Genomic DNA, 27993 nt, shown 5'->3' with positions numbered 1-27993 from the left:
ACACTGCAAAAAACTGCATATTATATTTTTATTTTCAACATGTAGTTTTGTATATTAAATTTATTGAAATTAAAAACTAAACACTGTATTGTCTTCATCTGCTCAGGAAGACAGAGGCAGCGCTGCCTGACCTGTCTGGACTCTGTTCTGTCTCCCAACCTGCCCATCCAAACCCGCTGGCTGCATGGCACAGGCACACCCTCCCCTTGGAGATCCCTGCTTTCTGTTAGCTCACTGAGATTTAAAAACACAAACAGATTTAGTACCCTTTTCTGGATGCTGCTGATCAAAAAGCATTCCTGAAAATAAGTCATGATCCAGTTTTCTTAAAGGACAAAGAGTGACTGTTTTCCCCATCACCTGGAAGAATTGTAAAAGCCTATTTTTGTAAAAATACAAGGAACATTTGGGAAGCAGCAGAGTCTAGTGTACTTTTTTTTTTTCTTTTTAACTTAAAACCCCAATACAATAAAGGATGAAGGCACAGTACCCTTCTGTGCTGGACAAGCAGTGCAGCAAGCTCAGCACACAACTGGGAGCCAGAACAAAAATGAAGGTCTGTAAACACCAACCTGCTAAGGAGCCCTGTGGCCTTTCCTTTGGAAAGGGACAGCCCATGGAACCTCAGGTGCCAAGGGCGTGCACAGAGGAGGGACTGGCACCCCTGCACTGCTGCCTGAGAGCTCTCCTCTGGCTTAGGAAACAAAAAGAGACCCCAACCCAAATAGGCCTGGACAGAACAGAAAAAGCAGTAGCAGACTGTTCACTGAACCATGCCAGCTGCTCAGACACTTGGGAAAAGGAATTCTGGTAAAGGTCTTACCTGTGACTTAACCAAAAAGCTCTGGCACTGCCTCAGGGAATTTTTAAGGGGCTAAACCTTTCCCACAGCACTCTGCATAGTTAATGTAACATTCGTCCTGGTGCTACATTAGTAGTCCCACATTAAGGCAATTCTGTCTATTTTGGGTAGACTGGTGCCAAGCCCTGCAGCAGCGCATTCCCAGAGCCTCCTGTTTGCCTTGAGTTATTAATAAGCACTATGGCTGTTATCAAAATAGACATTAGGTTCAGTAGTGCATTCATTTAACATCTTTGGTGCTTGCAGCTTAGCAGCATCTTCCTGCCTTCGCTCAGCCCACGACTTCCAACATTCCCATGGATCTGGGGAAAACAACACAAACAAACCCATCAAAATTCCTTGCTGCAGTACGGAACAGATGTTCACAGTTCAAGGTGACATTGTATGTAAAATGCTGACATGAAGGTTCTGGATGGTCAACTAGAAAAATCAATGGAGCAAAATTATTAAGCTCCTGTGATGGAAAGTGCTTGGGCACGAGGCCAAGGTGTTATTTCAGGTATGGCCATCAAACGTGTCCCTCAGCCTGACTGGAGCTTACAGGACCTCCTGACCTCCTTGGCTGGGAGGAAACCAGTAAAACAGGCCCTTTGATGCCCAAATGGTGACCCCTGTACTGAAATGAGACCTCAGTCTCTACAATCTGATACCATTTGCCACACCTTTGCTTCCAAATGAGTGATGTCACTCTGAAGCTGATGAATTATCTGTTTAACTGCCATTTATAAATGTAAAGTGAAATGACACGCTAAGGAAGAGGGAAAACAGAAGCTTCAGGAGATCAAGCAAAGCAGGATGGATTACTTATCACTTATTTTCGAAACATTATTTTTAGTAAAGGTGACAGACACTAGAGCTGTCCCTGTATTTCAAGTGATTGTGAAACAGCATCTTTGAGATACAAACTAATCAGAGATTCTGTAACCTCATTTATGAAATGATGTCAACTCCCCACCACAAATATAATGAGGAATGCTACTGAAGCCAGAGGTGTGTAATTAGGTCAATGCCAACAAAAGACATTATTCAAGCAGAGTTTATCTGTAGCCCTGTCAAGTCCTGCCCAGACCACCTTTGGAGGCAGTGTTCATACCTCAGACAGAACTAACGTTCAAGGACCAGCCAGTTTTCTGTAACTGTTTGAAGATCTTGACCACTGAGGGGCTCCCTGAGTCTTGCTTTTACCTCCAGTTTCCCTCCAGTGGGCTTTCTGCCATCAAAAATCTGAAATAACCACAAAAAGAAGAGCAGTTAGGACAAATATGGATCATAATGCTGAACTACAGAGCCTCAGGCAATCGTGACTCTATTTGCCCATTGCTCAAAGATGCCAGAGATCCCTGCAGGTGACTGCAGTGCTGGGAAGTGCCACAGCCATGTGATTCCTTGGATTGTAACACAGCAGAGCAGGTCCCCCCCAACCCAGGCATGTTATCAAACTCACCTAATACAAAACTCAACTGCACTCACACATTTATGTGATCCAAATACTCACATCCCCTTTGGGTTTAAACACTAAGTAGAAGAACACACATCCTGAAAACGTACCTCAATGATCTCTCGAACTTCACATTCTGATTCCAGCTTGTCCAGTTTCAAGTGTGCTGTCCCCACGTGTTTGTCACTTCTGAAAAAGGACCTGAGCCAAAGAAGTGAAGGGGTAAGGATTGTCAGAACAAGAGAAAACAAGCTCAGAGGTCATCACTATTTATTTGCTCCATCCCCACATGCAGAGAGGGCTGGTCAGGCCATGCTCCTGGAACCCTGCACAACACAGGGCCAGAGGCAAACCCTTAAAAACCACACTACAAGGAACAAGATAAGAAAGTACTCATTTGTTAATTATTCTTTTGCAACCAAGGTAAAGATGAGGACAGCAGTGAAGAAAAACAATCAACTAGATCAGCACTTGGAGCAGCAGCAGCTTCTCCCCCTGCCCAAGGTGACAGGGAAGGAGGGCCCAGTGGCCAGGACAGGGCCATCCCCTGCTTGGGGCTGTTTAGTGGAATAGGCTGAAGGAATTCCCAAGGAAGTTGCATCTCCCAGCAAAACAAACATTTCACAGGCACCTGCTGCTGTTGGCAAACCACTTTTAGGAAAAAGTCACATGAATCATCCTGTTTCGTCTTGATAAATCAAAACAATTTCAGTAAATAAGAACATTTCAGCTATTGTTTTGATTCACCTACATACTGGTAGTTTTAACAGTCAAAAACTGTAATTTTAGAATTTCCAGTCTGCTGGAACTAAACACAGAACCATTTTTATCCTCCGAGGAACACAATCGACTTCTTCTTTCCTATAGTCTCTTTTGTTTAACAGTTTAATCAGCAATAAGTCACTCTTTGCCTTAACACAGACAGATGTCACAACCCTTATCCAGAAAAAACTCCTCCAAAAGGCAACAGCCAAGACTAAAACACCTCAATTACACAGAACTGTTCAGCTCAAACCACAGGATTTCTTTTGCCTGCATCCAAGCATCTCCCTGAATCAGTCTCCAAAAGGTTTGATAAACAACTACACTCTACAGAGTCTGGACATAAGAAAGATAACTTGGCCACACCTGCCATGTTTTCTTGGAATTTTTCCAAGATTCCAGAAGCTTCCTCTTCTACCCACTCTCAGAGAAAAAAAGCAACCAAACCAACAAACATACAGAAAATCACCCCCTACAACCCCAAAACATCCACCCTTCTTCCTGTTATCATTAACAGATATTAAGATATTATCAAGACTTGACATATGCAATGGAAACTCCAAAGATTCTTAATGGAGCCTCATGATCACATCATTGGTGGCAACACGAGATTGAGACTCACCATGAATGAGGCCACAGCAGACTCACAGAATCATTGAGCAAAGTTCAGAATTTATTAGCTCACATGTAAGAATATTTCCTTCAATTCACAAGGACCTTAAAATGAAGGATTATGTAATTGTACTGCAGTCTGTGGGGCACTTTGCTCACAAACTTCGGGGAATCAGCAATTCTCGCTGAATTTTTTAAAGCATTTTTCCATTTTATAACTCAAGAAACAATAAAGACTGGTTCATCCCTCATCAGCTCCAGGGGTTTGCTGTGAAGACTGAAAACTTGCTCTAGGCTATGGCTTCAGAAACTGCTCAGGGGAAATCCCCTTTCATCTTCAGAAGCTTTAGGAGAGGTTCAAGGAGAGACTTTTCCTTTGGAAAAATACATTGCTAGGTTTTTACTTGAAAGTGTTGTTAAACTGAAGTTTAATACATTATGACCTGAAACAAGTCTCCTTTGCTCACTGAGCAAAAATAATTCTTGGGAGATGGTCAAAGAGACCCCAAAGCTACAATATCAACAAAAGCATTTCTGAAAGTACTATTCATTTATAGTCTTAGAAAAGACAGGGAGCAGACAATTGTTAGAAAAGATCCTGGATCATTTCATCCTCTCCTTTCTCCTAAGGAGATGGTTGCGAAAAGGTGATAACAAACCATTTTAAACAAACGTAAACACTTCACAGCTCTATGCAAAAGAGGGGCATCTTGAACACAGAGCAGTGGAGCAGTCAGGACTGACAGAAAAAGAGTAAGAAAACTAGCTTTTGCATTAACAGAGATGCAAATGGATGACCTGGAATAAAACAGTGGGACTTCAGCTCACAAAGTGAAACATCTACAACTTGAAAACCATCTCAGAAAAACTATGGATGATTTCTGCATGGCCCAGTATAGAAACAAAGAACAGCACAAAGAGCCACCAAGACAAAACCAGATTATCTGGCATCCCATAACAGTCATGGATCAGCCCAGAGATGAAGGAACACTCATCCATTCCTGTTTTGAGTAACTCAATTATGAGCCTAGACTGAGGAGGATTTCCCTGATCTATCACTTGTTAACATTCATCTTATGATGCTGCCCTGAGATGAGGGGAGTCTGCCTCTCTCAAGGCAGCTGCCAGCAGCAGTCAAGAAATATTGCAAGATCCAATGAATGAATGTAAGTACAAAAACATAACTCTAGTTCTGTCATCATCTGTCACCTGCTTTACTGCTGTTCATATTTTGCTGCCACTTTACTTCATTATTCTACAGAGTTATTACACAGAATATTTAAATTTTCTAGTCCTGATGACTGAAACCCAACTGGGTAAGAATCAAAACAATTTGAAGTAAATCTTCTGATTTCTCAGTCTCACCAACTCCTTTAACACACTAATCCTCAACTGATCTGAATCAACTTCACTGAACTTGTGCCTCTTTTCACCCCCACTGGGGAAGCTACAGATCTTGGGCACATTTTGAAAGTTGAGACACGAGAACCAGACAACTCCTTAGTGCTGGCTAAGAGACTGCGCTCCATAAACTTCAGCTCCAACACACTTTTCAGCTGTTGGTAGAGAAGCAAACTGTGGGCTCACCCTTTGTGAAACACTTCAAATTTAATTCCTTTGGAGCGAATCGCCCGTCGGAAGCCTCGGTGGTTCCGGTTGATATTCAGCTTGAACAGCTGGTTGTACTCTGCAAGTAAAATAAAGGAAAAGGAAAAGAAAGCTGTGAGAGTCAAACCATGTACAGTGCTCTACTCCACACACCTACTCAGACCTCTTTTATCTCAGTTTGGCCCATCTGTGAGACACGTCACAGCCATAGGAAGCCCCTGGAGGGTCTTTCAGTCATTCACAGGATGTGTCTCTGTGCCACAGTTCATGTCACCCTCACCTTACAGGGACAGAGACCAAACAGTTTGAATATTGAAGAAAATATTGAAGAAGAGTAAAGTTGGAATGACTGGGAAGGGATGTTTTGGATAATGTAATTAATACTGTTATAATTCACGACATAACAGCTACCACCAATACTGGGCTGAGGGGGAAGAAATTGCCAATGCAGTTGGATTTCACCCCAAAACAAACCCTTTTATAAGAAAGAAGAAAAAAGGTGGTGGGAGGCCCTCTGGCCTGGTTCACAGTCTGACACCAGCCTGTACTCTCCAGGGTTTCCTAAGGTGCAACGTTTTTCCCACTATTCCATAAAAATAAGACTCACCTGGACAATTGTTATTGTTAATTACAGGTGTTTTACTCTTTTGAGGTTGTTCCTATTAAAAAAAGAGACAGACATTACACAAAACTGTCAGATATTGCTTCAAAATACAGAGTAGTGACCATTTTTATTGCCAGCTCTATTTTATGCCTACAAAAGAAATGTGAGGTTTTAGGGGTTATCTAAATGATAAGAAAAGCCATGGCACATTCAAGACTAAAATACTTGGATTTCACTGTGGTAACAAGGATAATACTGGAGAAAGAATAAGCCAAAACATTACATTAAATATGAGAGCCATAGATAAGCTACATGGTCACAGTCAATTCAATCCAATCATCATAAAGTTACTGACTGGGGCTGTTAAACTCCATGACAAACTGTGCACCTTCCACTACACAGTAATTCTGTTCCTCCTGCATTAGCTGGAATAATAAGCTACACAAGGAATTCATCACAAATCATTCAGGGAATTGCCCTACTATTATTTTCCCTGACAATCAATCTGCCACCAAAATGAATTAACTTTTAACCTAAAGTGGAGTACAAACTAAATCTCTGGGGAATGAACAAGGACAATGTGACCTAATTATTGCAGCTACTTTGCCAAACTGATTTCAGCTCCGAAGGAGAAAGGTAGTATATTTGACTGTTGGCTAAGCAGTAGAGATCTGTTTTTTCTTTAAACAAAGGAAAATAAATTAAAAGGAACTGTGCTGATTCTTACTCATTCCCCAGAAAATTATTCATACATTCTGATTTCAGCCACCCTGAGTTATTCCTTCATTAAGGCCTTGTGTCACTCAAACCTAAACACAAACCTGGTCTGACCAACACCATTTTCCCACAGGAACTGAATTAATTTTAGTGGAATTACAGCAAAATTTATTGGGAGGCAGAAATCTAGGCTCTGCACTCTCCCAGGGCTAAGCATCAGTCCTGCAAGAACAAGGTTTGGTTCTGCCCTACACAGACAGCAGCAAAGCCCCAGGACTTCTGTTAAAAGTAAGAGACCAGTCAGTCCCTCCTCAGAAGCCCTTCTAGCTCTAAGGTTTGAGTATTTTTCAGACCAGAGACTGCTTTTAACGGTGAGGGGAACAGGATGACACTGGGGAATTCCAAGGAAAGAAGTAATATATATGTGTATACATATTTTTAATATACATACACATACATACATGCACATACACACAAGTGTTAATTAGTAAGGCCGAGAAACTTGTATGGCCCTAGTCCTTTCTCCAGATACAATATTTACTTGCTAATTAAATCACCAGGAGCATTTATTTGATGACAAAGATTAACCCTTTCCATCTATTTCTATAATTTTAAGAAAGGCTCAAAAGCAATGCCTTTAAAAGCTTGGTTTTTTAACAGAAGAGGGCTTAGGGAGATCACATCTGAAGTGGCCCCCGTCCCCTGTAACAAGTTTGTGTGCCCTTTGGTGTGGTGTGTTTGCACCCCTGAAAGAAATTAACTTCTACACACTTTGCCAACATTGGAAAGAGCCTGATTGTGCCCTCAGGGGGGAAAGGTGGGCATGGCTTAGCACAGAGTGCTGCAGACACCACACTGCCAAGGGTAACGTGGGGAGCATCGAGAGAAAGGTGCAAAGCTCAGACCTGCAGCCAACACATTCAGCAGTTCTGTTTCTCGGAAAAATTAATCTGCTTTACAAGCAGATCCAGGCAGGATGTCTAGAGGTGTTTTCCCTTTCCTTGGAGCCCTCACAGCTCATGCAGGGGCAGAGGGGACAGACTGAGGGGCAGAAGAACCACAACACACTCACCGCACTCGGGTACTGAAATTCAAACTTCACAAATGCATCCAAATCTCTTGGTGACACACCTGGGTGAGACAACAACCAGCCAATCCAAACAGCCAGTACAGACATTGTCACTGCATCTGTCATGTTGAGCAGGATTCTCAAGAGCACCCGACTGATTTTCAGTAGGGCTCATGACCTGTCTCTTGATGACTGAAAAATCCATCCATCAAACCAAAATCCAGGGAAAGTTGGCATCCAAAGGAAAACACTTGTTTTTTTTCATGTTGTTAGTCCTAGGCAGTCTAGCACAGATGGTTTACAAGCTCCCAGGAAAAAGGGGCTAAAAGCAGTAACAGTGGCAGGAGCCCTGTCAGTTGAAGGGTCAAAACACACCGAAGTGGTGCAAATTTAAGGCAGGCACTTGTAACAAAATCAAAGGTAAAAATGAAGCCTTAACTATGACCCAGTTATGAGTGAACCCAGGACAATTTACAGTTCTTCTCTCTGTCCAGATGGAACTCAGATTCTCTTTATCAACCTGTCTGCTTTTTTTTTTTTTTAATACAGTTTAAAGGTTTGGGGGAAGTTTGAGCCCAAAACCAGGTTATTTTGCTTTAAATGAGTGCTGGCTCCTAAAGTGGCCTTCAAGATAGAGAAACCTCATTCCCCATTACTTTCCTTACCTACTCAGAGGAAAAAGCCCACATGCCCTTTTGAGTACACACCTGGTGGAGCTGGTAGGTTTATACCCCTGACAATAAGAAGGTGCATTTCTGTGCTGTTGAGCTCTGAAAATATCCTGTGAAAAGAGAAAGAGAAAAAAACACATTCATCCCATCATCAGCTGATGCACTGCCAGACCAGGATGCCATGGCTATTTGTCAGAGCTGTTTCAATAGTGCACTCCTACAGAGATCATCTCCACAAAATACAGCAGAGCAAGGAAAGAGCACAAACAGAGCTAAAAATATCTCTGAGGCCAGGAACAAAGCCCAGGGGGCAACAGAATTGAGGGAGAAACACAGTGGAAGGAGGAATAGCTGAAATAACAAAATGTAAGAGTGGAAGCTGGAGGTATTTTGAAATCAAAAGTATCAGCAAGAGAAGTTAGAGAGCAACTTCTTTGTATTTAAATTGTTGAAAATATCCTTTCAAAAATGCTGGGCCTAATCCTGGATGCCACCCAAATTTGCTGAAGCCCACAATTCCCTAAACAAGGGCAAATGACCGGGAAAGTCATTCCAGCCTGCCTGAGAAATCCTTTTGTTTTTCCACACCTTATCATTTTAAAGGTTCTTTCCTCAAAGTGATGGCTTGGAGGATCCATTCCTTGTGCTCGTGCAAGCTGTAGGATCTCCATATCCTTTTTACAACCTTGTGCCAGTTTCTCAAACCTACAGAAAAGGCAAAAAAAACCCCAATAAAAAAGCTACACACATGCTGGAAATCAAACAGCACAAAGTAACCCTCAGCCAGAGCTCAGAGCAACGTGGAGATGCAGGAATCATAGCCACCAACCCTTTCACACAAGGGCAAACCAACCCAAACCCTAATATCTTTCGGGGGTCAGCCAGACTCCAGCCTGAAATAACCACTTGGGGGATGATTAAAAGCAGGCACTGGGTCTTACCGAGTTGTTTCTGCTACGTTTCCCAGATGCATGAATTGCTTGGAATACTGCAAACACCTCTGTCAACACAAACAAAACCAAACACAGATGCACTCAGTGATACTCACACACAGATTCATGACTGGCACAGTTCTCAGGTTGATGACAACCTAATTTAAGAAAAACCAAGCATTTTCCCAAGTCACTCAAGAACATTCACCACCCCATTCCTCAAGTCCAAAGCATTTCTTTGAGCTGTTCTCCCTATTACTTTTTAATCACCTGATTTGTAGATATGAGGTTCACCTAAGGACTACTCTTAATAACTGAGGTACTATTTCCAAACCTGAGTGTTCATATATAACAGTGATAATTTGATAGTTCCAAGCCCTCAAACACACCCTTTGGCTTCAACTAGTCATACAATCCCACTCTGAAAATTCTCCATTTTAGGACATGCAAAATCAAAAATATTTTAAAAGAAAAAAAAAATACCCCAGTGAAACAATGATGGGATTACAATATTAATAAACCCCAGAGAAATGTACAAAAGAAACTCCAAAACAAATTAATAAAAAATATAAAATGGTCACCTCATGTTGGTCCTTCAGCAATTTTACAAGCTGTGCATAAACTTCATCTGCTTTCTGAGACAGTCTCACATCTTCATGGTGTACAAAGATGAAATCACCCTCATCATCTGTAGGAGGTGATGGCAGCTGCAACACAGGAACACCACATTTCAGAGCCCTTACAGAGAAAAGTAAGCACTTAGACATGCAAGAATAAGATACAAAGCAGAATATTAACAGTCTTACTAACCTTGGAAATATCAACAGTTTTGCCAGATTTTGCTTGCTCAATCTTTAGGTCAAGGCCCTTTGCTGTTCTGAGATATGTCTTTGCCTGTTCGAGGTTGTTTTCCCTCTTTGCTTTGATGGCTGCCTTCACGTATTGCTTCTTTCTGTTCTCCAGGAATTCCAGCTGTTCCCTAACTGAAAAACAGTCGTACAGAAACACTCAGCTGACACTGCCAATGCCCCTGAAACAGGTTTACCATGTTCAGTTTACTGCCAGGAAAAGATCAGTGAAAGTACAGATATCAAATCAGGATATTTCCTTACTGTACTCAACTGATTTTTGGACACTTTCAATTACAAGCATTAGAAAAAGAAACAAGCTCCTTTCCAGAATGGCATCCTTCATCAAAAAAACCTCATAGCACTTCCCAAGTGCCACAAGAGTTATCACAACCGCTAATTTGCAGGCCTGAGCCAGACTCCAACACAGCTGATTGGTCCAAAGAGGCAGTAGAATCCAAAATTTCAGCTCTCCATGTTAACTTCTAAAAACCAGCAAATATTATGAGCATCCTCTGGAGTAATTTCTGTCCTCTCCCCTGATCTGTCAGAAAATTGAACCCTGATGAATCAATGTGCAGGCCCACTCAGGGAGACCACCTCTACTTATTTGTAATCCCTTGCTCTCTTAGTTTCTTATTAATTCCTGAGTCTCTTCTTTCCTTGCCAAAACAGTAAGGATAACCACACTGATGAGACTGCTTTACATTGTACCAGGTTAGTGCATCAGTCAGCCAGGCAGCTCTGCTTCATCCTGAGGGAACTACCCACGGCAGAAGGGAAGGAGGATGGGATTACAGTCAAGGCAGCAGTGAGAGCCTGAGCGTTGCCTGTGTGTGTGCCCAAATCACACTGTGAAGTGGTGGCTGTCCCCTACTATCTGTACAATTAATCTTGTACACACAACTGCTCAGTGACCTTAGCAACAAGGAGGAGATGAGATTGATGAAGCACTGTCAGCCTGAGATCCTTGGGTGAAGCACCAGGCAGAGAGCAGTGCCTGATGTAGGGAGCTCCACTAGATCAATGAATAATTCACACTGGCAACCCATCCCTTTTAATGAGAGTATATGGAGAGTTCAGCTGTGAGCAGAGTTAAACATTATGAATCGATACACTTGTTACATCAAAATTAATTAAAAACCTAATCAGCCTTATAATTATACATGCTGTCTCTGTGAAATAAAGCTGCATGGCTGGTCTGGGCCTACCCTCCAGCACACACATATTGAGGCTCCTGTCAGAGGAAATGTGTGACACACATTCACAGGCTCACACCTAAACTGTAACGATAAAGCCTTCACCAAACTAGAGCAAACAACTTGCATGTGGAGCACTAGGAATGGTGAGCCATTCACTTACCAGCTGCAGGGAGATGGTCCATTGACTCTGCCTTGCCCAGGGTGGAGGGTGAGGCAGCTCGTTTCAGGTGCTCAGGAGAGCTCTCCTGAGCTGCAGCAGATGGAACTGGAGTTGGCTTAACAACCTGAGTTGGCTTCTTGGCAACTGGGGCCTGGGTCAGAGGCTCATTCTAGCAAAACAAAAAGAACTGCATGAGTGCATAAAATCTATTCCAGAGTTGAGGACAGTATCTCAAGCATCAACAACCATGGTTATCACAGTCTCAGCCTTCTGGTACCCCATTTTAGGGGAGCACAGCATTCCAGGCAGCAAAATTTTACCTTCTGGCAGTTTATGAGCCATGACAGGCCAGCAGGTAGCCAACCTATGCAAGCATCAATCCTCCACTACAGATGGAATAAAAGGAATGTTCAACAAGGCAGTGATTTTTAAAAAAGCAGAGGCATGCAAAAAAAAAAAAAAAAATCATCCGGGAAGTCTCTCCATTAAAAGCTACTCCAGTTGAAAGCAAAATCTATCAGCAACCAAATCCAGACAGAGAAAGAAATCAAACCACTAAATGCTGGTGCAGCCTGACAAGAAGAAGTAAGTGTTGAACATCCTGGGAAAAAACAAATACAGGAAGCCACTGGGATGCAGGATAAAAGTACAGATTTAAATACTTTAGAACAATGTAAAGGGGTGGCGAGGACCTGAAGTGTTTGCTTTGAAAATAAAACCCAAATACAAGAAGTTATGGAAGAGCCAAACCCTGCACTCACAGACTCTGTAGGTACTGAGTGTAGGTACTCATCTGTCTCACCTGCACTATAAACTGAAATTATTACTGAGATCCTGTACTCTATAGACTTTTGGGAAATACATTTCATTTCAGTAACCCTACCTGGAAATCCAACGGCCTCACCTCTGCGTTCCAAAAGAGATGACATTTTAACTTTTACACATCCTACCAGGAAACACTAACCTCCTCCTCTTCATCATTCTCCTCCATGTTTGCCAGCTTGCTGGCACTCTCCAGAACAGCAGCGATTGTGCTGCCACCATCTGTTGCTGCAACACCAGGAAGAGGGGGAAATCCTGTGAAGGAAAGGAATACAGAAGAGAGAGTTGTGTAAGACCTATGGTATGTCTTCCGTATTTCTTGTTTCCTGTAAAGCTGTTTCTATCCAAATTGCTATTATCTAATACATTTTTGAATTCAGTCTAACTAGAGTGAGGCCAAGGCCACAAAGCCTTGCTAGATCAAGTCTGAGTGGTGGGTTTAAGATCAGGTCTCTCAGATACTCAGCTTAAGGGGATGACAGTAAAATGATGTAATAACAGAGCAGTTTTCCAAGCCAAGCAACTGGCAGCCAGCCAAGGAACCTCACAACCCCAAGATTTCAGTAGTAGAGATGTCCCCAGAACCAGCAAAGAATTTAGCCTCCTTTTTTCCCCTCTCACTGCTGCTTCACTTCAGCGAGCACACAGTCCAGCAGAAAATCAGTGCTACCCCCAGAGTAATAAACAATCCACTGCTGACAGCTGGGTGGGTAACACAGCCTCTGCTGAAAAGCTACTGCAATGCAGAGGTTGCAAACTAAGGCAGAATCACAGGAGTTAAATGAGAAGTGTCTGAAAAAAAATGCTCCTCATTGTTTTGTTATCCTTTAAGGATGGGAGGAAGGCTTGATGATGGAAGATAAACTCTCACTTCCACATGACCAGTTCAGTGTCAGCTTCAAAGAACAGAGACCCACAGCCACTGCTATAAAACATATGTTAAGGTTTCTCGTTTAACATACACCAAGTATTCTCGCTACCAATCTCATGAGCAGTGTTAAGAAACAGTGACTAAAGTGCTTCTAAACTTAGAGGTGGCTGCTACAGCACAAGTTGGAGGTACTCAGGCAGGCAGAACAGAGAATCCTGTGCTGCTGCCCCATGTGACATTTGATCCATTACTCAGCAGCATTTCTGTCTCCAAGGAGTCCAAGGCTGGTACTCGTCACCACCCAGATGCCACGAAAGGCACTGCCATCCCAAGATAATTCACTGCTGGTTTCAGTGACTTCCTGATAATTGTCTTCAATATAAATTATGTGGCCTCTAAAAGATGGCTGAAAAACATACAGCTAATGTGCAAGGAAATTGAGGAGCTCTCCGTATTTCCAGAGGTATAAATATGCAGTACCTCACTCTTACAGAAACTGGTATTTACCAAGAAATGGAGCACATTCTGGAAAAAGGGATTCTAGACTGCTTTTCAGGGATATCTTCAAAGCCACACACGACCTGACAGAGCTGGCAATGCCCACTTTACCACCACTGCAGTGCCTGCCATTGTCACATTTGAGAGTGACAAAACCACCACAAGGTCTGTGTCTATTTTCTAAGTTAAAAAATCCAGGCACAGCTTTGCAGTGCTGAGTGTATCCTTCCAAGGAACACATCAGGCACAAGCTAAAAGGAAAGATGTTTCCTGGGGGAGAAATGGCATCATGCAAATGAGAGGCAGAGCATTCACAGATGACCTTGCCCAAACTTTTACAGCACAGCACTCTGTGTTCTAAGGAAGATAAACAGGACACAGTGTCTCAAGGAAGAGGCTCAGCTGCTGCCTCAGCCACTGTCTGAGTGTGACCATGGGCATGATTTGCTTCATCTCTGTAGGCTTTTACTAGCCATCAGAGCTGCAATACTGATTTGATGTTACAAGGTGTTACAAGAAGAGATTCATTAGCTATAAAGTTCTGAGGCTCCTGACAGGAATCAACAGAATGGGAGACATCAGGAAAATTTTTTCACTTTTAAAAACCTCTTTCCAGCAAAACTAAGAAACCAATATAACCCAAGTTTAGTCTTTCCTCTAGGAGGGCTGGCCCAGAGGATAGACAGGTAACATTTTTAGCACCTGCCCAAGGTGAAGTTGTTTAACTTTTCAAATAGCGCCACACTGTCAAACAGGCAGTCAGTATACAAGAATATTCACTAGAGTTGGTGTTTGGCAACATATTAATTAGAAGTTTCACAATACCATCAAACAGCAAGACCAGCTACTCACTGAGGAAAAAGAGGAGCTGTTCCACAGGATGAGGAGGCAGTATTTGCACAGCCCCTTCAGAGCCTAGCAGGCATACAAAAGTTTGGGTATTAGCATGTTTTACATTCGCACTTACCAGGAGGAACAGGTAGCTCAGAAAAATTCACTTTTCTCCCTGCCTTATGGGCTCTTATGGCATCCTGGTATTGCTGCAATCAAAAGCACTCAGTAAGACATAAAATAGAGCTGACTATAAATTAGCAATCATCTGTATTTAACCAGCATAAACACTGCAGAAGACTCAGTATTTTACTACAATATGTACATTGTCTCTATTTCTTCCTCCGAATGCTTTCCAGCTTCCCCACTGGACCTCTTTTCAAACAGACAGACAATACACAAATTATTTCAGCCTTGAAAAAGTCTTCAGCAAGAGAACTCATTCAAATGGCTTTGCTGGATGCAAAGAGCCACACTCTTGTTTTACCTTGGCTATCCTGTCGTGCATCCTGCCCTTCCGATCGTCCCCGCTGGCTTTAGCCTGAGCTGCTGCTGCTCTGTACTTCTCCAGTCGCTGCTGCAGCGCTTCCAGCACTGTCTTTGGCTGCTGCAGGGACTCTGCAAAAACAGACAGACACTGAAATGCCACAGCCTTAAGATTTCAAAACACACAGGCTGCCTTTTTCCTCCCCTTCCTCACCTTCTGCAGGGAACATCACTGGAAAGTTCTACTATGAACACTGATGTTCTAAAGAAAGTTTGTTAACTTTTATTTCCATCACTGATCCAGAACAAAAGTACAGACTGGATCAGCAGCAAATAATACTCAGGAATATTAGCTAAATTTACTCAGTCCTGCTGCAGTTCAGTGGGATTGGGCAGACCTTAAAGTGCTTTCCAGCTGTGCTATTTTCATGACTTTCTGGAGAAATCCAGAAGTCTTACCTGAAGCTTCTTGGGTCTGAGGTTCAGGCGTTGCAAGATCCTGGGAACTTCCCACCCGAGGTGGTACTTTTTGCTTGGATGCATCTTGTACTAAGCTTTCAAGATCTGCAAAGCAAGGAAAGCAGGAAGTTTCACAGCATGTTCCATACACAGCAATTACTGCTGCATGTCACTCAGAAAACCATCAATCTGATCATGTAATCTCCCTGAAAGCTTTTGGCTTCCAAACAGGATCACCATGGCTAGTTAAGTCTAAGGTTCCCATTATCCACAGAACATGTTTATAACAGAAAATCTCAAATGCTGATTTAGTTTAGGTAAGGGCTGCTTGAGGGGGGAAATAAAAAAGTAAAAGTAGTTCAAGTATTCTAAGAATTCTCTCCCAAAAATATAACTTGGTATCTTGGCAGATGGAAAGAGCGAACAAGTCTGCTAATTGACTAAAATATTCTAGTAACAAAAGATGTGCTGGAAAAGGGAAGAAACACTTATCATCTGTTCAGAAACTCCAGTTTCTGGTATTGTGTAACAGTGGGTATTCCAAAAAACTACAAGGTTATTTGCTGCAAAAATCTTGCACTTTTTAAGACAAGGTTATGTCCTGGGTAAAGTTTCTCTGCAGTGCCATTTAGTGATCAGTAACCTGAGTCATGAATCTCACAATTTACTGAAACAATCTGTCATTTAGTTTCTTAGAATAAAATAATCAAAGTAAGTTGTTTAAAACACTGGGCTGCACAGAATAAGTATTAATTATTGGTGAGGATACTGCATCAATTTAAAAAAACACCTAACTCTTTCTTAACAGGACTAAGGTATCTTTAATGAGAGCTTACTTTAAAAATTAGACTATAGTGCATTGCAATCTGTTTGTTAATCTGAACATTATGAGCTTTAGTTGAAGCACCTAACACCATAAAATAATACAGTAAATTTAAAAAATGTACCATTATTCTTCTTTCCCTTCCACTTCAAATACTGGCTTCTATTATCTACACTCATAGAACCAGGACTATCAGACATCAATATTTGTTTGAACTTGTAATTCACATAGACTAACTTCAATATAAATGATACATTTCTCTTCATTGGTCCTGATTAGACTGTGAATATGCAGTGAGCCTCAGTCCTAAACGATCTTCAGTTCTTCTAACAGTTTTGCAATCAAATGAAGAATCATTCCACTACAGCATAGAGAGACTTCTGAAAAGGTTTCCTTAAAACAAGCCTTACCCTGAGGAGATGGAGGCATATTCTGGAGGTCTATTGGCTGCCCACTGTCCAAAGCTTCCAATACCACATTCAATTTCTAATACAGAAAAAACAAAACAGAAGATTTATTCTGGTCTGTCCAAAGCTTGCCAGCTGCCACAACAAGTATCTGACATTTAATGCATGTGGGTACAACATCGGGTACGTTCAGCATTCAAGATTTCTTGAGTGCATACCTTGCCTGCCCTCATGTATTCCTTTGCTTTCTCCAGGTCCCCTTGCTGCTTGGCTTTTAGAGCTGCTAATTTATACTCCTTCTGCCTCATAAGTAGGATTGCTCGTGTGCTGCTGTGCTGGAGATCTGGGAGAATGAAACAATGCTGAGATTTACACGCAACATGCAAGATGTGCATCCCTTGGTACATCCATCTACAAAAAACCCGTATTTTTCCTCTTTTGCTCTAAGTCACAACAGCCATCTCTCAAATATTGTTTTTCCTCCAGTCTCCAGAAGTCCCACCTAACATAACATTTCCACTTTTCCTAATTTAAAGAAAAAATATTAGGTCTTTAAGTCAGTATCTCAAAACTTTTTAAAGGCTGGAATTCCACATGTCAAATAATGAAGGAGAAACTGAGGCACAGGAAAAGTTAAGGATACTGAACCAGTGCACAGAAGAGCTCTAAAACAGTAACAGATTCCACTGCCAGAAACTCAGCATTCCATGGACAACTCTGAGACATTCTGCAGGGAAAGTTTCAACATAAGCTGCACTTTGCTACACAATACAAACATCAGGGAAGATGCAGCATTAAAATAGGGATACAGCATTAAAACAGGGTTGCAACTGCTTCTCCTCTCAGATCACAGTACCTGTTTCCACAGTAGGACTAGCAGCAGCACGACCCTGTAGAGACTCTGATTCCAAATGCTCCCCTGCCTCAGGAGAGGCCTCAGGAGAGGCCTTCTGTTCATCATCTGCAGCAGAGTCAGCTTTATTCTCTGGTGAATCTCCTGAATTCTCTAGCTCCACTCCCATGGCTTGAGGTACAGAAGAAGAACTCCTCCCTGTGGCAACAGGAGGTGGCATTTCTTCCTCATTGGTTTTTTTGCCCTTCTTCACTGCAGCCAGCATGGTTTCCAGTGTCTGGCAGAGAAGGAACAACAGAATCAATAGGCATTTTCAACAAACATATTACTAGTATAAATCATTAAAACACAAATTCATCCCCTTACACACGACAGGATCTGTCACACACACCACCACAGACTTCTGCCTTCAGCTCCCTGTTTTTCTGCAAGGACAACTTCAGTGCCAGTGAAAGGAGTCCAGCTACCAGAGCAACACAATGCAAAGGCCTTGCTACCCAAACCAGGTAACTGCAGGTATCTCAGCACCCAGGATTATGGGAGAGCTGAGCTGATCCACTCAGCTTTGCCACAGAAAGTCACCAAGGAAGCCATTTATAGCAACTGTAGATGGATTTTGTGTGTCTTTAGAATATAATAAAATATACTACTCTGAAATGTCACTGCCTACATGGATCCAGGGAAGGAAGGAGTCTGCAAACCTATTTAATGCAATGAGGAAGCCCATTAAATTCTAACAAAGGAAATGGAGCTTCAGTTCACCACCTACGGTCAGAAGCTCTCACCATCTCTAACCTGGGTTAACTGCTGCTTGTTTTTTTAAAACCCCTCCTCCATCCCAAATATTACCTTCCTCAGTAATTAAATTTTAAAAAATTTTATTTTTTAAATTTAATTTGAGGTTCAGACAAAAGACCACCATGCACTTCAAGCCAAAACAAAAGTTTTACTTCTTTCATCTTCCACAGAAACTGAAACTGAAGCACAGAAAGACAACAACAACAAAATCTCATCAGTGCCAGAATCACTGCTATATTTTTTTTTAGCCATGGCATCGTTTGACCTGTTAAGTAACTGTGGCAGAGATACTTTGAACTGACTGCATGTGAGATTGGGATGCAGATCAGTACAGCAACCCACACACAGCTCCCTCTTCTCCACATGGGGGTGACAGACTCACTGCAAGTGAAATTAAACACTGAGATTAAAGTTCACAGTTCTAAGAACTATGTACAAGAGAGAAGTCTACACCATTTGTTGACATGTCATTTTGCTAATTAAGCAGCTGTGAGCTGTGAAGAATGATCTGATCTATTATCTTCAGTTATATTGCTTAGGCACAGGGAAACTCCCTACCCTGACAAATGAAGTGGCACAGAGCACTAAGCTTACTTACTGGATGGAATAGCTGGTTTGCCCATCCCTCTGGCTCTCAGAAAGGTCAGGTGGTTTCATGTACACTCCTGTCAGAGCTGGCAGGCAGTGGGTACACACAGACATCTTACTTGTGCTTTTCCTTCCCTGAGTTTGACCCTAATTGTTCCCTTTGTACCCCGAGACACCTGGCACCCAGTGAGCATTACATCCTCCCCCAGTGCACAGCTCTGAGCTGTACAGCTTAGCTGCTGCCTGAGGTGATGCAGGAGAGCTGCTGAAAGCCAGCAGGGAGAGAAACGCCCTGCCCAGCAGTAAACAAGCACTGCAGCTCGCTGCAAGCACGCCACCTGCCTGGAACCATGAGAGGCTGGAGAAACTGCTCTTTGCTGCAGCTCTTAATTGCCTGAATCAAAAATCCTGCTCTATTCCTTTGCAAGCACAGCTGGCAGTCAGGGAAAGGCACCACCTCCCTCTGTCTGACAGAAGTGAGCAAAAGGTTAGTACCTAAGGGAAGGCAGCAGTGATGAACTGCAAGGTGTATGTGCTACGAAGGCACCTAAACTTTGCTTTAAGGTAACACTGAGCAGTCACCACAGGTCAAAGTCAGAACCAGATGCATGATCTACCCTCAGCATGTTCCACAAACCCTGGCCCCAGCTACCACCTGTCACATTCAACACAAACAAAGCAGATGCACAAAAGGCAACTGAAATTACACTTCATCTGTGTGTTTGCTCTATCAGGTGGGTAGTCTGTAACAACAAAAGTTTTTAAAGTAACACCAGGCAGCACATTAAAATTTCACTCCCCTGTCAACAAACTCACACACCTGGGAAGACAACACTACAGAGAGCAGACTTTGCCTCCCCCTCACATCCTGCTGGTCCCAACTCACCTTTAGGCCTCTCTCGTATCGCCGTGTTTTGGAGCTTTCCCCTGCCTCCTTCGCGTTAGAAATCGCTGTCCTGTAGTCGGCAATTCTCCCCTCCAGCGTCTGTTGTAGCTCACTGGTAACAGCAGGAAGTGAGGAGGTCTCAGAAAAAACAATAAAACAAATCAAGAAAACTTATTTCATCCAACTAGACGAGTTTTCCCACAGCACTGAAAAACAAACACTCCTCTTCTACACACACAGCCGAGACTTGGGAGTGCAGGGAAGGAACAGCCCCTGGAACAGAGGAGCATTTGTGCTGTGCTAACAGCCCTGGATCCACCTCTGGGCTCTCTCAAAAGCGTCACAGAGAAGAACGGGTGGAGAGGCTTGGAAAACTCTCACTCACAGGGTAATTGGAGCCATGTGGTTGGCGAGTAGGTGAAGAGAACAGTAAAGTCTCTCAAACCCCACACAACAGAGGGTGTGAAGAGGTATTTTGGCACAAATCTTGACTTATTCTTTTCTTATTTTTAAAACACGCTAGTTTGCTCCCTTCTGGGCTTCAACCTGGTTTTACAACAAGAGCTCTTTTTCCTCCTCCTCCTCCTCCAGCTTGGAATTAGTTCAGTGACAAAAGCAGCCTAAGCAAAGTCGTGAGTAGCTACTTACAAACTCTCCACAGCCACAGAGACCCTGCAGATGGCTACTGATGTAATTATTGCCATTATCTCTATAGAAACCCTCTCAATCCCATTTACTAATAGGCCCAATGTACAAGGGCACTGGAATCTGCAGCACCCAACAGAAACATGCAGTGACTGAATAAAGGATTTGACTGCATGAGGACTGACAAATTAAGCTGAGACAGATAATGCTACTGAGAAAAGATCCAGATGTATGTCAGAGATGCTGAGTTTACCATGCCTCAATTTCAGCACACTGCTCAACACTCTGAGGGGGAAGATAAGGAAACCTGAAATGCAGTCTGCATGGTCCTATGTGTAATGAGGGACAAGACATGCTTGACTCCAATAGTATACATCTTCAATTCTATGCTAGCATCAAAATTCATCCTTGGGACAAAGCAAAAGAATCACCTGCATCCATACAGCACTGGTTTCCACAGAGAAAACAGCAATAGTGTAGTTTTTCCTTCCTTGGAAGACAAGACCTCTCTACATTCTTGTTAATGACCCTCATACAAGCCACATGACAACAGCGATTTAGCAAAACTGTCAGAAACATGAAGCTCATTCTTACCTGTGATTGCAGTTCAAGTAGTTCACCTTCTGGTTCAGCTGGGGATGGCTCTGTTGCTGTCATTTCATCCTCACAGCTTCCTGTCTCACCTTCCTCCCCCAGAACTTCTTGCAACTCTGCCTAAAGTAAAAGCAAAAACCAACAAAAGGCTCTTCCTCAAAATCTTCTCTGTCCTCAAAAGACAAAAATAAAATCAAGTCTCAAGATTCAAAATCTTTGGATGGATCTTGAACCCTAGTGAAGAGTCTAACATATAAATGTTACGAAACTCTTACTCTGCTGTGCAGGGTGATGGATCCTGCAAAGACTTACACCTAATGGAATGCTTTTGAAGTGTTTTAGCTTCTCACCACAAAGTTAACAGATAGTTTTGCTAAATGCAGTTCTGTTAAAAAAAATACAATAAATACATACTAAAACATTTTGATAACAGTTACGCATACCAACAGGTCTGTATCTTTCTCCAAGTCTTCATCATCTGCATCTTCCTCCTCATCTTCATTCAGGTCCTTCATACATTCTGCAGCCATCTTTTCAATATGATCCATGGGCAGAGGAGCTGTAAAAAGAAATCACAAGGAGCCATAAACCCTAAGAACAATTATGCAGTCACTGGGTGTAAATCCTAAAGGAGCTGCTACCAGCTGAAACAGAGCAGTGCCCTCCCCTCTCGTGTCCCCTTATGGCACAGCATCATAGGTAAATGAGGGTATATTCATGGATAAAGGGCCAACACTGGGAAGTGAGCATCCAGGAAAAGCAGCACTGGTGTTTCTGCAAGTGACAGTCAAGGCAGTAAGACACTTGCACATTTTCTGCACTGCTGTCTCATGATGATGAGATTCAGCCTTTTCCAAATTTTTCTTGGCTCCTTCACTTTGCAATTTTGCTTCTGGTCTTCATCCTGAAAACTCTACTTAACTCCCCATTGCCGAGTTCTCATCTGTGCTTCATCCTGTGCCGACCACATCTTCCTAAACTATCAGCTTCCTCCACACACTCTCAAAGGTGAAGTTGTTTGCCCACAAATCCCAACTGTCCACATAACTGCCTCTGATACTTCTCTATGCAAACATGTGACTGTGACTCACCAGTGGCAGTAAAAGTTGCAGAAAAATGTACAGATCTTCAGGACAGAGTTTTACAGTCAATTTAAATGGATTCCATTCACTCCCTGCATTTGCTGGATCAACTGAAAATTAACCCAGGTATAAAGCTGTTTCTGTTCAAATAATCTAATTTACCCTATCACTGCTTCAATACTTGTATCAAACATGTTGTTCATAGATTTGAGCCTTAGCAAAACACTGCAACTCGGACTGCAGGTCATATCCAAAGGCAACTGGCTGTACAGAAAACCCCAGCAGAGGCAAAAAATCTAATCAAGCCTGCTCAGATGGTTTTTCAGCTCTAATCCAGTGCAGCAAGATGAGGCCACAATTTCAAACACATGAGTTGTTGCCCAGCTGGCACTTATCAGAGAGGGCAGGGATCTCTGTGCTTAGATGTTCCAACAGTGCAGCTTTTGCTGCCTGCATGGTCAAGCTGCAGGAGGAGTCCATTTCCCCACAGCCCAATCAGAGCTCCAGGATATAATCCAGGAGGGAATTACTGCACCTTGTGCCCAGCCAAGAACCAAGTACAAGCGTTGTACTGGATCCCTTCTTTCTATCCTTTCCCAGACAGGATCTGTTTCTCCCCTGTTCTTACTGTAGCTCCTCCTTTCCAGGCAGTGAACTGCATCCTGTCCCCACCACTGCACTGGGCCAGCTCTCATGAGTCCCCAGTGCCAGCTGTCCAGTTGTTCATCTTCCATGAGCTTCTAACCTATACACTTCCAATTCTAACAGGAAAACAGAATAGCTGAAAATTACTTTGGAAAATCCTTTTAAAGCACACGTTTAGAAGGCACAGTAAATGTTAATTTTGCACTTCATTTTCCTCTTATGCATAAAGAGACTGAAACAACAAAATATGTGACATGATGAGGGCGAGAGGGAAGTGAGGACTTGAAAAGTTGACAACAATTCATAAGCTCCTAACACACAGATTCACCCTCAAAACATTACCCTGCATGTTTAAGCCACAAGTAACCTATGTCCAATGGCAGAAGTTCTGCTATTGTGCTTATTTGCACAATTATGCCTATTAGCTTTAGACGTTCACTAAAATTTTGAAATCTGGAAAGTGGAAATGATTTTGTTTCAGATACAAACACATCCTTTGTCTATCATTAGCTACAGTGTTTATGGAGTCGCTTTGCCTAAACATTTCAAAATTCTTCATTTCCCTGCTGCTCTGTGTGAAGCTCCTTCAAATACTACAAGTAAATTACTGCAGAGCTGCAAATAAGGCTGTAGGTGCACTAAACCCTTCCTTCCTGCGCCTGCTCACACACCTGTAATCAAATGTAGGTCCCATTTTCCTTGTCTCACCTCAACACTGGCTGCCACCCCTCCCCTGCAGCCCTCAGACAGGCAGGGAGCAAACCTGGTTCAGCTGAAAACCTCCCACAACAACGCAAGTTTATTTTTGCAGATCAGTTCCTGGACCAGCTCGCCCTGCAGCTCCACGAACACGGACATGCTCAGAGGCAGAGCATGCTCACTGGATTGTCCCTCTCAGCAGCAGCCTTGCTTTATGGTAGATTAGAGCAATCCTGGAAAACACCCCAGAGCTGCATGCAAACACTACCAGACAAAATTAACAGATGCTTAAAGTATTAAGAATGGTAACAATCCATTCCAAGAGACACTCTAACCTGCATAACACAAGCTACAGGATTCTTCAAGTAATTGCATCAGTATTTCCCTCTGAAAAGGAGATTCAATTTTGGTTACAGACTCCAAGTAACTAAAAATATAATGCTTATTATGTAAATTCATTCTTCAAACAAAAACAGAAGAACAACCACATGACAAACAACCCACCCTCCACAAGAAACACTATTTCCCTCTGAAATCATCTAGCGCCTACTACACCTTTTTATGACTTCATATGCTAAAAAAGCATGTCTTAATTTAGTCATTAAGTGGGCCAGCCAACATAGATCTTTTTCCTGTGTCTACAAGAGCAGGAACAAAAAAAAAAAAAAAAACCAACACTTTTACATTTTTTGTAGAGTAACAAATTAAACCTTTCAAAAGTAAAGGAAAGAGCAGTTGCAATTTCAGCTTCCACCAGTGACGAAAAAACATTTTAGGTAAATCTAAAGACTTTTTCGATAAATAATATAAATAAATTTATTAAAAGTAAATAAAATTCAGATACTTTAACTTACTTTTTCCCTTTGGTTTTGATTTTCCTTCTTTCACTTTTTCTCCAGTGATAGCAGCAAGCTCTGCTTCAAGGTCCCCATCATCCTCACCTTCCTCTGCAGCCATCAGCATCTCTTCAGGATTGAAATCCACAAACAGCCCCAGCTGGAGCAAACAGAAAATAACAATAAAGAATAATAAGAAAACATACAGTTGGAACAAAGATGACACTCAAAAACATCACACTGCATGGATTATTTAGACATTTTCATGCATTCTGAGTTCTGTTCATTTTTTTTTGTTACAGCCCACTATCATATCACTTTTATTACCACAACAGTGCATACCAGGCACCCATAACTGGTGTAAGGTACATAAATCCTAGTGTCCCACAAATATTCACTTCAAAACTCTACACAAACCATTTCTTAAAATCAATCCTATTTAACAGTCTGACATAACAAGGTAAAATAAAATGTTTGTTTTACAGAGCCTCATGAAGCAGATAGCATCAGGGAAGTTCAGGGCAGTGCCTGTAACAGCTAAGCTAAAAAATATTCACTCATCGTTCACACACAACAGGTCTGACATGTGCACACTGCAGAGACTTCACCCTTATCTCTCCAAGAAGCTACATTTATATACACAGAACTGTTCTGTCTTCTTATCACATCAATTTCTAAATCATAAACACATAGAAAGCACACACACAAACACAGCCATTGCAACCCAGCAATGCCCACACTACACTAGAGAAAACCATCAAACTGGCTGGCACAGATCATCAGCTAAATGATAACATCTCAGGGAATAGCACTAATAACTGTAATCAGAATTGGACAGTAGGGGTTATCACTCTATTGTGGCAAAACATTCCAAAGGACACCAAAATAATCTCTGGGGTCTTAGTCTAAAGGGTGTTTCTTTAAATGCCATTTTATCACAGTTTTTGTATTTCTGGTTAAGATACTAACTGTCCCAGAAAAAAAACACATTTTCATCTGAAGTGTGCTAGGATTTTTTATAAACATGAATTGACTGAATTAGATTCATCCTGTGAGGCAGGAGAAGCTTTCCTCAGACTTTTCCAAAGCACAAGCCCCTGCTGGCTTATTGATCCTCACATGGCCAAGGAGGTAGCACTTCAGCTTCTCTCCAGCACAGGAAAAAACATCAGTTGTCATTATTCTGAGGGTTAACAACCCTCTTCTGTCTCGAGGATCTGAACTGCTGCAAGAAGCTGTCTGTCAGTTTATAAATTAATGCAATAACACTTTTTCTTAACCCAGTAGGAATTGAGGTGCTGGTGGCTACTGCCCTGAAATATTCTATGTCCCTCTTTGGACCATTTTATAATCCCAAAGGAAAATGTGAAACATAGCTGAGAAACACTGATTCTAATTACCAACAACAGTATTCAAAACCAGCAGCTATTTGTTTCCTAGCCCTGATCCTTCCCTTGACATTCCATAAGGCACTGGGCAGATCAGTCAGCCACCCTCTGCTTTATCCACCTCCCAGCTGTAAAGCCAAACCAATGTATTTGCAGCCTTGGCTAGAATGGAAAGGAGCTCAGGACAAGATTTAAACAGGAAACAGTTATAATGGTGATCTAAAGATTCCAGTTCTATGGAACACACATAGACCTTTCATCAATGTGCAGAATGGATCAGGAGCACAGAGGATCTGTTCATTACCACAATGCAAGTGTGGACAGTGAAGCAACTGCAGCAACCAATGAAGTCAAGAACAGAATACAGCAGTTATAGCTCCAAGTCCTAACCCATTCAATAAGGCATATTTCCAATGAAATTAGTAGTATTAAAGAAGTGTTTAATAAAACAGAAAAAATGAGTTATAAAAAGCTTGCAGTTGATACACTACACAACAAAAAACAGTTTAAATTGAATTAATTTGAATGCAAACAAGCCATTTGTTTCAAGAAACAGTCATCCACGCTATAAGACAGGCTGAATAATTAACTGTATTGAATTAGAAATTAGTAAAATACATTAATCAGATCCTCTATTTATTCTTTATCTTTTCAGAGTGAGGTTTCTTTTTGTTTCCTGGAAGGAGGAAAGATATTTTCACCTTTTATCTCCTCCCCTGCTCAAATGAACTAAGTTATATACTACTTCTCCCTCTGAGAAATGCAAACTTTCACGCTGGAGCCATGGTAACATTATGGATCACTAACTACAGCATTCTGCCTTCAGTATGAAAATACTGCTTCCTAAGAAATCTTAGCATCCCACAAGATTTCCTAAGAAATCACCAAAAGAGAACATCTTAGCTATTTTCTCTATTATAATATCCTGTTCCAATCCCTTTTCCCATTTCTCTATATTCTTACCAGTTATTCCACCTGTTACTTACCTATAATCTAATTTCAAAGGTTCCTGAAATTCCATTCTGGTTCTAACACATTCTTTACCTCTAACTACACTGTTTTTCTGTCACTCTTCTAGCCAGAATTTTGCCTCGACTGTATTTCTAATTTTGACGCTGTCGCCTGACTTCCTACAGCTGCCAACCATGACTAAATCATGTTTATCTCCACAAGACTTCTGCAACTACATCCAAAGGTAAACAAGTATGGGAAAAAATCCCAACACACAGACACACTTTTAGCTACAGGAAAGGGACACAGGCTTATCAGTCTGTTTCAGGAAAAAAGATGATACACAGGGAAGTTAACTGTCTCTTGCTTAGCACCTTAATATTCTCCCATGTATGTCCCTGCATTTGTCATTTGATATTCTGTTATCCTTGTTTCTGTTTTCTTAGACATAAGGAAAACCTCCTCAGAGTTACTGAAGTTATTATTAAATCTCAACGTAGCTGGATTAAGAAAATTCTGTAAGCATGAGTCATGAAGTCTCATGCAAAGATTACAGCATTACAACACTGTGCCTTCCCTGCAAGACCTCCACCGCTGCCTATCAGATATTTACTTGAAGAGGAATGCATTAAAGGAGAAGGAAGCAAAACAGGCACCACAAAATCGAAATTCTTCCGTGATCCAGCAATGTTATGAACACACGGGAGATTCTACAGGACAAGAGCAGCAAGAGATCTGAACAAGACTATGCTGAGGAGGAGCAGAAGGTCTCCCTGCCTGCTCTGCAGCCCCATCTCCCTGGCCGGCCCTCTGCCCTCCTTACCTGCTTCGCAACTGCAGCTCCCTGGCCCTTCGCCTGAGGGCTCTTTTTAGGTCTTCTGCCGAGCATGTTGGTTCATGAATTTCAGAGCTGTGTGTCTCTAAGGGACCGAGAGCACACGGAACTCAGTCAGCACCCCGCCTGTCCCAAGGCAAACCCGCCTCACGAAGGCAGGCGGCACACCGCGCAGCTCCCCGGCGCCCCTCACAGAGCGCCCACCGTGAGGGAGGCGGAGCAGCTCCGCGGGGCCCAGCGCAACCAGCTCGGCCCGGCCGCACCGCGCTCCGCCCGGGCAGCTCGGTGGGACCCTGCGGGCCGAGGGAGGGGCCGATGGGCCGAGCGCCGCGCAAAGAACCGCGGAGGGGCCGCCCGGCAGAGCCCGGCCCCGCTCACCTCGGCTCCCGGCCGTGCGGCCGCAGCTCCCGCCCGGCGCGGCTCGGGGAGGGCCCGGCGGCAGCGCGCCTGCGCGGAGAGGCGGGAGAGGCGGGAGAGGCGGGAGAGGCGGGCACGGCTGGGGTGCGAACGG

At 42.6% G+C, this 27993-nt stretch overlaps 1 protein-coding gene across 3 annotated transcripts; it reads right to left on the bottom strand.

The window, feature by feature from the left end:
* Positions 1–14: 14 nt before the first annotated feature.
* CC2D1B (coiled-coil and C2 domain containing 1B) lies at positions 15–27935 on the bottom strand. Of its 3 annotated transcripts, none has more exons than XM_085067599.1 (25): positions 27861–27935; positions 27471–27567; positions 24327–24468; positions 21490–21605; positions 21047–21166; positions 19808–19945; positions 17539–17812; positions 16901–17025; positions 16686–16761; positions 15453–15557; positions 14995–15125; positions 14644–14716; positions 12450–12562; positions 11486–11654; positions 10086–10258; positions 9857–9982; positions 9285–9343; positions 8932–9048; positions 8380–8453; positions 7676–7734; positions 5890–5941; positions 5262–5361; positions 2411–2501; positions 1956–2086; positions 15–1164 (listed from the first exon to the last, which is right to left on the bottom strand). In XM_085067599.1, exons 2-24 carry the CDS (start codon positions 27534–27536, stop codon positions 1967–1969), a joined length of 2619 nt encoding a protein of 872 aa, XP_084923725.1. In that variant the 5' UTR covers positions 27537–27567; positions 27861–27935; the 3' UTR covers positions 15–1164; positions 1956–1966. The 3 variants fall into 3 exon arrangements, with proteins under 3 accessions (XP_084923725.1, XP_084923726.1, XP_084923727.1); XM_085067600.1 differs by lacking the exon at positions 27861–27935 and adding an exon at positions 27687–27840; XM_085067601.1 differs by lacking the exons at positions 27471–27567; positions 27861–27935 and adding an exon at positions 26683–26701.
* Positions 27936–27993: the final 58 nt, after the last annotated feature.

Source organism: Lichenostomus cassidix, chromosome 8 (assembly GCF_008360975.1).
Source record: "Lichenostomus cassidix isolate B80296 chromosome 8, HeHo_3.0, whole genome shotgun sequence".
Lineage (NCBI taxonomy): Eukaryota > Metazoa > Chordata > Aves > Passeriformes > Meliphagidae > Lichenostomus > Lichenostomus cassidix.
This window is presented reverse-complemented; position numbering and strand designations above follow the sequence as displayed.